Source organism: Neomonachus schauinslandi, chromosome X (assembly GCF_002201575.2).
Source record: "Neomonachus schauinslandi chromosome X, ASM220157v2, whole genome shotgun sequence".
Lineage (NCBI taxonomy): Eukaryota > Metazoa > Chordata > Mammalia > Carnivora > Phocidae > Neomonachus > Neomonachus schauinslandi.
Window position 1 is genome coordinate 22520082 of NC_058419.1, and position 11270 is coordinate 22531351.

An 11270-nucleotide genomic window follows, 5' to 3' on the forward strand; every position below is an offset into this window, starting at 1 on the left:
ATGAACAGAGCCTCAGAAAAGTGTGGGAAGCCATTAATTACACCAGCACATGCATAAATGGCTGTATCAGAAAGATAGGAGAGAGAGAAGAGAACAGAAAAGAGTTTCAGGAAATAATGGCTGACATTTTTCCAAAATTATTTTTAAAACCTTACTATACACATCCAGGAATCTCAACAATTTCAAGTAAAATAAATACAAAGAGATCCAGAAAGAGACACATCACAAAGAAAATGCAGAAAGATCAAGACAAGAAAAAAATATTGCAAGAACAAGAGAAAGATGACATGACATTTACAAGAGAACATAAATAAGATCATAAATAAAATAAGAACAGACTTCCCATCAGAAACGAGGCAAATAAAAATGGCACAACATTCTAAGTATATGAGATTTGGATAAAGTAGTGCTGAGATGGAAAAGTACAGCTTCATATGACCATGTATTGGTCAGGTTTTTCCAGAGAAAGATACTAACCAATAGGATTTATATTTGTTTGGAAAGAGGGAAAGAAAAGAGGTGAGAGAGAGAGAGGAGAAAGAGAGAGAGAGAGAGAAGAAAGAGATTTTAAGGAAATTGTTCATGCAGTTGTAGGGCTGGCATGTCCAAAATTTGTAGGGCAGATAAGTGGGCTAGTAAGTCAGATAAGAGTTAACATTTCCCACTTGTCTATTTTTGTTTTGTTGCCTGTGCTTTTAGGATCATATCCATTAAATCATTGCTAAGACTAATGTCATGAAGGTTTTCCCCTATATTTTCTTCTAGTAGTTTCACAGTTTCAGGTCTTATGTTTAAGTTTTTAATCCATTTTGAGTTTATTTGTGTATGTAGTATAACATAAGGGTCCAATTTTATCATTCTGTGTATGGATAACCAGTTTTCCCAGCACCTTTTGTTGAAGAGACTATCCTTTCCCCATCATGCTATTCTTGGCACTCTTGTTGAAGATCATTTGACTATATATACATGATATTGCATTTAGGGCTTATTTCTGGGCTCTTCTTTCCATTGGTCTATATATCTGTCTTTGTCTTGGTATCACACTATTTTGAATATAGTGGCTTTGTAATATATTTTGAAATCAGGAAATGTGATGTCTCCAGCCTTGTTCTTCTTTGTCATAAACACTGACTATTCTGGGTCTTTTGTTGTTACATACGAATTTGTATTATTATTTTTTAAAATTTCTGTGAAAAATGCCATTGGACTTTTAATGAGAATAGCATTGAATCTGTAGATCAATTTGAATAGTATGGACATTTAATGATATCAAGTCTTCCAATCTATGAACATGAGATGTCTTTCCATTTATTTTTGTCTTTCTAAATTTTTTTTATCAATGCATCTTAGTTTTTAGTGTACAAATCTTTCACTTCCTTGGTTAAGTTTATTTCTAAGTGTTTTATTCATTTTATTGCTAATGTAAATGCAATTGCATTATTAATTTCCTTTTTGGGTAGTTTGTTGTTAGCATATAGAAACACAACTGATTTCCTTTTTTTAATAAAGATTTTATTTATTTATTTATTTAAGAAAGAGAGAGCACCTGAGAGAGAGAGAACATGAGAGAGAGAGAGAGAGAGAGCATGAGCAGGGGGGAGGAGTAGATGGAGAAGCAGGTTCCCTGCTGAGCAGGGAACCCAATGTGAGACTTGATCCCAGGACCCTGGAATCATGACCTGAGCTGAAGGCAGATGCTTAACAGACTGAGCCACCCAGGTGCCCCCACAACTGATTTTCTTATATGTTGATTTTGTATTTTGCAACTTTTCTGAAATTGTTTATTAATTCTAACAGTTTTTTGGGGGGGTATACTATTTAGGGTTGTATATATATAAGAACATGTCACATGAAAACAGGAACATTTTTACTTTTTCCTTTTTGATTTGGATGGCTTTTCTTTCTTTCTTTCTTTCTTTCTTTCTTTCTTTCTTTCTTTCTTTCTTTCTTTCTTTCTTTCTTTCTTTCTTTCTTTCTTTTCTTATTAATCTGGCAAGAACTTCCAGTTCTATGTTGAATAAAAGTGTCAAGATTAGGTATCTATATTAAAGTTCTCCAAAGAGACAGAACCAATGAAATATAATAATACCCTATAGTAGAACCAATATTTATAATAGTAATTGGCTCCCATAATTATGGAAGTTGAGAAGTCCCACAATCTACTGTTTGAAAGCTAGAGAACCAGGAGAGCTGTTGACATAATTCCATTCAAATTTGAATGCCTGAGAACTATGGGAACCAATGATGTATTTCCTAGTTTAAGGTCAAAAGTCAGAGATGGGGGGTTGCTGGTGCTAAGTCCTGGAGTCCTAAGCCCCAAGAACCAGGAGCTTCAATTGCTAAGGCAATGAGAAACTAAATATTACAGTTTACAAAGAGAGGGCAAAATTTCACTTTTTCTTCACCTTTTTTTGTTGTTGTTGTTGTTCTATTTAGGTCCTTAATGGATTGGATGATATCCACCCACATTGGTGAGTGTGGATTTTCTTTACTTAGTCTATTGATTAAAATACTAATCTTTTCTAAAAGCATTCTAACAGGCACACCCAGAAATGTTTTACCAGGTATCTGGACATCCCTCAAGTCAGTTGACATTGAAAATTAAGCATCACAACATTCTTTTCCTGTTCCTGATCTTAGAGGAAGAGCCTTCAGTTTTTTACCATTGATTTTAAGAGTGGGCTTGTCATATGTGACCTTTGATATGTTGAGGTATATTCCTTTTATTCCTACCTTTTTGAGAATTCTTATCATAAAAAGGTTTTGAATTTTGTTACATGTTTTTACATATCTATTGAGATAATCATGATTTTTATTCATTTAATTAATGTGTTATACCACATTGATTCATATATGTTGAACTATCCTTGCATCTCAGGGTGAAATTCTGCTTGATCATGGTGTATGATCTTTTTAATGTCCTGTTGAATTCAGTTTATTAGAATTTGGTTGAAAAATTTTGCTTATATGTTCATCAGAGATATTGGCTTGAATTTTTTTTTTCTTTTGGCGTCTGCTTGGCTTTGTTATTAACATACTTCTGGCCTTATTAAATGAGTTTAGAAGTGTTCAGTTCAGAGGTGCATGGGTGTCTTAGTTGGTTAAGTGTTGGACTCCTGATTTTGGCTCAGGTCACGATCTCAGGGTCATAAGATTGAGCGCTGTGTTGGGCTCCATGCTCAGCATGGAGTCTGCTTGAGATTCTCTCTGTCCTCTCCCTCTGCACCTCCCCCCACTCACTCTTTTTCTGTGTCTAAAATAAATTTAAAAAAAAAAAAAAGGGGCGCCTGGGTGGCTCAGTTGGTTAAGCGACTGCCGCTCGGGTCATGATCCTGGAGTCCCGGGATCAAGTCCCGCATCAGGCTCCCTGCTCAGCAGGGAGTCTGCTTCTCCTTCTGACCCTCCCCCTTCTCATGCTCTCTCTCTCATTCTCTCTCTCTCAAATAAATAAATAAAATCTTTAAAAAAAATTTAAAAAAAAGAAGTGTTCTGTTCAATTTTTTAAAACAAGCTTGCAAGACAGTGGCATTAACTCTTTGAATGCTTGGTAGAATTCACCAGTGAAGCCATCTGGTGTTGGTGTTTTCCTTGTTGGGAGTATACCTTCAAGGATTCAGTCTTGGTAAGTGATATGTTTGTAGGAACTAATACATTTCTTCTAGATTTTCCAATTTGCTGACAAAAACTTCATGGTAAAAAAAAAAATCATGGTATTTTCTTGATTCTTTGTATTTCTTCAGATTAGTTGGAATTTTTCCTCTTTAATTTTTAATTTTATTTATTTGAGTCTTCTCCTTTTCTCTTAATCTAGCTGAAGGTCTTTTTTAAAATTTTTTTCAAAAACCAACCTTATTTTCATTGATCTTTTATATTGTTTTCGCATATTCTATTTTATTTATTTCTGCACTAATTTTATATTCTTTTTCTGCTAACTAGGTTTATTTTGTTCTTATTTTTCTAGTTACTTGCAGTGTAAAGCGAGGTTTGTTTTGTTTTGTTTTGTTTTTTGAGATATTTCTTCTTTCTAAATGTAGACATTTATCACCATAAATGGCCCTGTTAGTACTGCTTTTGATGCATCATATAAGTCTTGGTGTGTTGTGTTTTCATCTTTGTCTCAAGATATGTTTTTACCTCTTATTTGATTTTTTTTTTTTGCCCTATTGATTGCTCAGGAGTGTGTTTGTCTTAATTTGTTCAGAATTCTATCACAAAAGTAACATAGATTGAATGGATTATAAACAATAGAAATTTATTTCTCACAGTTCTGGAGGCTAGGAAGTCCAATATTAAGGCATCAGCAGAATCAGTGTCTGGCAAGGACCTGCTTCTTGGTTCATAGATGGCTGTCTTCTCACTGTATTATCACATGGCATAAGGGGCAAGGGAACTCTCTGAAGTCTCTTTTTAAAGGGCACTAATCCTTTTTGGTTTTTTGTTTCTTAAAAGAAATAAAAGACATTCAAGTTGGCAAGGAGGAAGTCAAACTTTCACTATTTGCACACGATATTGTACTCTATGTAGAAAACCCGAAAGACTCCACCAAAAATTGCTAGAACTGACACACAAATTCAGTAGTCACAGGATACAAAATCAACACACAGAAATCTGTTGCATTTCTATACACTAATAATGAAGCAGCAGAAAGAAATCAAGGAATCAATCCCATTTACAATTGCACCAAAACCCAACAGATAACCTAGAAATAAACCTAACCAAAGAGGTAAAAGATTTGTCCTCTGCAAACTATAGGACACTTCTGAAATAAATTGAAGATGACACAAAGAAATGGAAAAATATTCCATGCTCATGAACTGGAAGAACAAATATTGTTAAATTGTCTATACTACCCAAAATAATCTACACACTTGATACAATCCCTATCAAAATACCACCAGCATTTTTCACAGAACTAGAACAAACAATCCTAAAATTTGTATGCAACCACAAAAGACTCTGAATAGTGAAAGCAATCTTGAAAAAGAAAAGCAAACCTGGAGGCATCACAATTCCAAACATCAAATTATATTACAAAACTGTAGTCATCAAGACAGTGTGGCACTAGCACAAAAATGGACACATGGATCAATGGAACAGAAGAGTAAACCCAGAAATGGACCCACAACTATATGATCACCTAATCTTTGACAAAGCAGGGAAGAATATCCAATAGGAAAAAGGCAGCCTTTTCAACAAATGGTGTTGGGAAAACTGCGCAGCAACATGCAAAAAATAAAGCTGGATCACTTTCTAACACTACACACAAAAAATAAATTCAAAATGGTTGAAAGACCTAAATGTGAGACAGGAAACCATCAAAATCCTAGAGGAGAACACAGGCAGCAACCTCTTTGACATTGGCCATAACAACTTCTTCCAGATATGTCTCCAAAGGCAAGGGAAATAAAAGTAAAAATGAACTATTGTAACATCATCAAGATAAGAGGTTTCTGCACAGTGAAGGAAACAATCAGCAAAACTAAAAGGCAACCCACAGAATGGTAGAAGATATTTGCAAGTGACATAGCTGATAAAGGGTTAGTATCCAAAATCTATAAAGAATTTATCAAACTCAACACCCAAAAAACAAATAATCCAGTCAAGAAATGGGCAGAAAACATGTTGCTCTGAAATTTTGTGCATATATATTTATAATTGTTTCATATTCCTCATTAATTGACCCTTCTGTTATTATGTTCTGACCTTTTTTATGTCTTGTGACAATTTTTGACTTAAAATCTGTATTGTCTGATATATGTATAGCCCCCTGCTCTCTTTTGGTTACCATTTGCATGGAATATTTTTTTCTATCTCTTCACTGTCAGTCTATATGTATCCTTAAAACTAAAGTGAGTCCCTTGTAGACACCATATAATTGGGTCTTGCTTTTTCATCTATTTTGCCAATTTGGGGAATTAATCCTTTTATATTTGAAGTAATTTTGATTTAATAAACTATTTTGTTTATTGGTTTCTGTCTGTATTATATTTATTTTGTTATTTTCTTTCTTGCTTATTGTCCTATTTTGTTATCTGATGGTTAAAGGATCTGCAGAGCAGAAATGGGACATTGTTTTTCAATGGGTATAAAGTCACAGTATTACAAGATGAATAGGTTCTAGAAATCTGTTGCACAATATTGTGCCTGTAGTTAACAATCATTCATGCACTTAAGAACTGTTAAAAAGGTAGATCTCATGCTAAGTGTTTTTTTCTCTAAAGATTTTATTTATTTATTTGAGAGAGAGAGAGAAAGCACAAGCAGGGGAACCAGCAGAGGGAGCTGCAGAAGGAGAGGTAGAAACAGGCTCCCCACTGAGCAGGGATCCCCATGTGAGGCTCGATCCCAGGACCCCGGATCATGACCTGAGCCAAAGGCAGATGCTTACCCAACTGAGCCACCAGGTGCCCATTATGCTAAGTGTTTTTAGCACACACACACAACAAGAGGACACAAGAAGTCTTTTGGATGTGATGGATATATTTATTACCTTGATTGTGAATGGTGCCACAGGTGTATGCTTGTGTTCAAACTCATCAAAATGTATACATTATATATTTGCAATTTGGGGGGGGAATGGGTGGCTCAGTTGGTTAAATGTCCAACTCTTGATTTTGGCTAGGGTCATATCTCAGGGTTGTGAGAATGAGCCCCATGTCTGGTTCCATGCTGGATGTGGATCCTGCTTAAGATTCTCTCTCTTGGGCACCCGGGTGGCTCAGCCGTTAAGCATCTGCCTTCAGCTCAGGTCATGATCCCAGGGTCCTGGGATCGAGTCCCACATCGGGCTCCCTGCTCAGTGGGAAGCTTGCTTCTCCCTCTCCCACTCCCCCTGCTTGTGTTCCTGCTCTCGCTATCTCTGTCTCTGTCAAATAAATAAATAAAATCTTTTAAAAAAAGAAGATTCTCTCTCTCCCTCTGCTTCTGCCCTTCCCTTCCTGCTCATGCTCTCTCTCTTTAAAAAAAGAAACCCATATATATATATTTAAAAATTTTGGTGTATTAAGTATACCTCAAAAAAGCTGGGAAAAGGAAGAGTTGATGTTTGTATTAAGGTTTTCCAGAGAAATAAAACTAATAGAATAGATAGATGATAGATAGATAGATGATAGATAGATAGATGATAGATAGATGATAGATAATAGATGATAGATAATAGATGATAGATAGATAGATAGATAATAGAGATAGAGATAGATTTATTATGAGGGATTGCTCATGCAGTTATGGAAACTGAGAAGTCGTATAAATTGCCATGTGTATCCCGGAGACTAAGGAAAGCTGGTAGTATAGTTCTAGTCCAAACCAAAATAACTGAGAACCAGGGGAATCAATGGTGAAAGTTCTGGTCTAAGTTTAAAGGCCCAAGAGACAAGAGTAGCCATTTTCATTGCCCATTGGCAGGAGATGGGTGTCCCAGAGACATCCATTTCCAGAAAGTAAAATTGCTCTTCCTTTGCCTTTTTGTTCTATTCAGAGCCTTCAACAGTTTGAATGGTGCCCACTTGCATTGGTAAGGCAATTTTCCTTACTTTATCAACTCAAATGCTAATCTCTACTAGAAATATCTTCAGGGATACAGTCAGAAATAATGTTGTACAAGCTATCTGGGCATTCCTTAGCCAAATCAAGTTAACATAAATTTAACCATCACAATGTTACTGTCTGTTTCTTTTTTAAATGTCTGTTAATATTTGCTTTATGTATTTTGGTGCTCCTATGTTGGGTACATAGATATTTATAATTGGTATATCCCCTTGTTGGATTGATCCCTTCATCATTATATATGTACTTCTTTGTCTCTTGCTACAGTCTTTGTTTTAAAGTCTATTTTGTCTGATATTAAGTATTACTACACCAGCAAAAAGCCAGTTCTTTTAAAAAGTTCAAAGAAGTAGAGAGAATATTACTACTGACATTACATAGATACATGAGGATTATAAATAAATACTTTGAACAATGGTATGTTGTAAGATAGGTAAATAAAATGTATTCTATCCAAACAGTGAAAGAACCTTGAAGACAATATGGTAAATTAATTAAGTCAGACACAAAAGGACTCATTACACGCCTCCATTTATATGAAAAAGGCAGAAGAAATTTATAGAGACATAATATATATTAATGGTGTTTAAGTCCCAGGAGGACAGTCTAAAGAGGGTGATAGCTGAAGGATACAAGGTTTCTTTTTGAGGTAAATAAAATATTCTAAACTTGACTTTTGTAACATTTGCACATATCAGTGAATATACTGAAAATATGGGAATGTACACTATAAATGGGTGAATGTATTATTTGTGAAATTTATCTCAAAAAAAGCTGTTAAAAACAAGAAACATGTATGGGAGGTAATAAAAGATAGTTTTCTGAGCTCTTCTGAAACTGGATTAAGGGCATCCTCACTCCAGTCTCAACCTGTGTCTTGTGGTTAGTTCCTCCCCTTAACAAAGGTAAGGGTATTTTTTTTTTTTTTTGTCATTCCCCCCCTCAAATAACTTAGCTGTGCATAGAAGCCAGTTTTCTGGAAGAAGCCCACAGTTGGGCTACTTCACTTGGTTCTAAGGCTAGGCCTTTGCTTCAGGTTCATAGACATAAGCTGTCCATGGGTATGGTTTGCCTTCCTCTTTTTCATGTTTCTCCAAGCTAGGAGTATTGGTGGCTCAGAGACCCCACCCCTTAAAATCCCTTTGTTGCTCTCTGAGAATAATTGTTGCCTTGGCTAGATTGTTACATAGGGGGGCAATCATCACTGAAATTGCCACAGCAGGCCCTGCACTGCCTGAAAGGGGACAAAATTCATGGGTTGAAGACGGGGTATTCTGGGGGACTGGGGACAGTCTGCTAGCTCCTCCTGAGTGTCAACTTGAGAACTTTGGAATCCTGTGGTTTTAAAACTTCCAGAAGTGCCTGTTATCATACAAAGTGGCAAAGTGTTTTTTATTTTGTTGGAGTTCAGAAGAGCATGCTGCGGATATGTTTAACCCATATGTATTAGATATTCCAGCTGTAATTTTTGACAACGGATCAGGACTTTGCAAAGCAGGCCTTTCTGGAGAGATTGGACCCCGTCATGTCATCAGTTCTGTCGTGGGACATCCTAAATTCAACATGCCATTATCAGAAGCCACTAAGAAAAAGTACCTTGTGGGAGAAAAAGCCCTATACAAATACGACGCCTTGCATTTGCACTACCCCATTGAGCGTGGACTAGTAACAGGATGGGATGACATGGAGAAACTCTGGAAGTATCTTTTTGAGTGGGAGCTAGGAGTAAAACCCTGTCAACGACCTGTGCTCATGATTGAGCCCTCCTTGAACCCAAGGGAGACTCGAGAGAAAATGGCAGAAGTGATGTTTGAGACCTTCAATGTGCCTGCTTTCTACCTGTCCAATCATGCAGTGGTAGCACTATATGCCTCTGCCTCTGTCACGGGATTAGTGGTGGACAGTGGGGATGGGGTCACTTGCACTGTCCCTATCTTTGAGGGTTACTCCCTGCCTCATGCTGTTACCAAGCTCTACGTGGCAGGAAGGGACATCACAGAGCACCTCACTCGGCTCCTCCTTGCTAGTGGAAGTAACTTCCCTTGCATACTCAATAAGGCCTTAGTGGGTGACATCAAAGAGAAGCTGTGTTATGTGGCCTTGGAGCCAGAGAAAGAGCTACGTAAGAGGCCAGAAGAGGTTCTGAGAGAATACAGACTGCCAGATGGGAATGTTGTCTACATTGGAGACCAGCTGCATCAGGTGCCTGAAATTCTTTTTGCACCTGACAAGCTGGGTATCCACAACCCAGGACTCTCCAAAATGGTGTCCAGCAGCATTATGAAGTGTGACACTGATATCCAAAATAATCTTTTTGCAGAAATTGTGCTGTCTGGGGGCACCACTCTTTTCCCTGGGCTTGAGGAAAGACTTATGAAAGAACTGGAACAGTTGGCTTCCAGAGGAACTCCCATCAAGATCACAGCTTCTCCTGATAGATGTTTCTCTGCATGGATAGGTGCATCCATTGTGACCTCTCTGAGCAGTTTCAAGCAGATGTGGATCACTTCTGCCGATTTCATGGAGTTTGGGACATATGTTGTTCAGAGAAGATGCTTTTAAGGAATCCAGAGCACAAGGGCCTGCTTGAAGTGTCAGATCACAGGAGCACTTGTGGAAGGTGACATCTTCCTTTGGGCTTTGGCATGATGTTTGATAAAATTGATATGACGTTTTCGTTTCAGTTCATTTTTGGTGGCAGCAGAGTAATTTCTGATCCAGGTATTGAATCATTTTAAATGGTTCTATTCTACCTTTTCCATCTCATGGACATTGTTAGTTGTTTTCTCCAGAGAAATCTTTTGTTTATTTGTTGTGGTTGTGTCTACTTACAGGGTTTATAGTTAAAGCAGGTGCTTGAGACTCATGCCCAGATGCTTGACTCAGTGGGATCCCTAGGGCCTTCATTTTAATCAAGTATGTTGGATATTTTTGACAGATTTGGTGCTAAAGTAAGACAAAAATCACCAGAGAAAGTGTGAGAAGTGGAGGGGAATTAAGTAAAAGAAATGTTATCCTGCTGTTAGGGCTCAACAGACCCTTTCACTCAATTGGATCCTTTATTAGGAAAATAGGGTTCTCTGCTGTTATCAGAGGTTAGGTAGCTAAATAAGATGAAGCTGTTTTTCTTGGCAAAGTGGAGAAATGTGAACAGAAATCACTATTTGATTAAGGTTCTCTAAGCTCAAGGCCCCTACTCCCAGTTGGAGTATTAAGAATCAACACCTCTACTCTTTGTTTTTAATTTCAAAGATATTTATAGCCTCATTTAGTTAGGGGTAAAATAATGGAAATATTTAATGGTAATCAATAAATAAATTATTAAATAAATTATGTCTACATGATTTTTTCTCATTAATTTAATGTTATTTTTCCAAAATGCTTTTGGGAGACAGATGGAAAATTCAGAGAAGTCTCTGTAATGCAAACTGTTTATTTGGTAAACAAAACAGTGACACTTTCTCACATATATGTCTATGCACATTTGTATGTACATGTATAAATGAATATTTGTATGTGATTATAAGTACTTGGACAACAGAAGGGTACATATCATTGAGTTTACATAGGTTGGTGGAACAGAATAAAATGAGAAGTAATACAGGTGAAAAGAACAGGATGGAGAACAAATCACAAAGAGGTATTCCAAAAATTTCAGCCTGAACGAAATAAAACTGTTAGTCTAAAAAAAATTCTATTTTGCATGTATCTTTTGAACTTTGTCT

General features: G+C 36.6%; 1 protein-coding gene across 1 annotated transcript; it reads left to right on the forward strand.

The window, feature by feature from the left end:
- The first annotated feature begins 8973 nt into the window (after window positions 1–8973).
- On the forward strand, window positions 8974–10242 carry LOC110576675 (actin-related protein T1-like). Its single transcript, XM_021685885.1, has one exon. It carries the CDS (start codon window positions 8974–8976, stop codon window positions 10105–10107), a length of 1134 nt encoding a protein of 377 aa, XP_021541560.1. The 3' UTR covers window positions 10108–10242.
- The last annotated feature ends 1028 nt before the right edge of the window (window positions 10243–11270 follow it).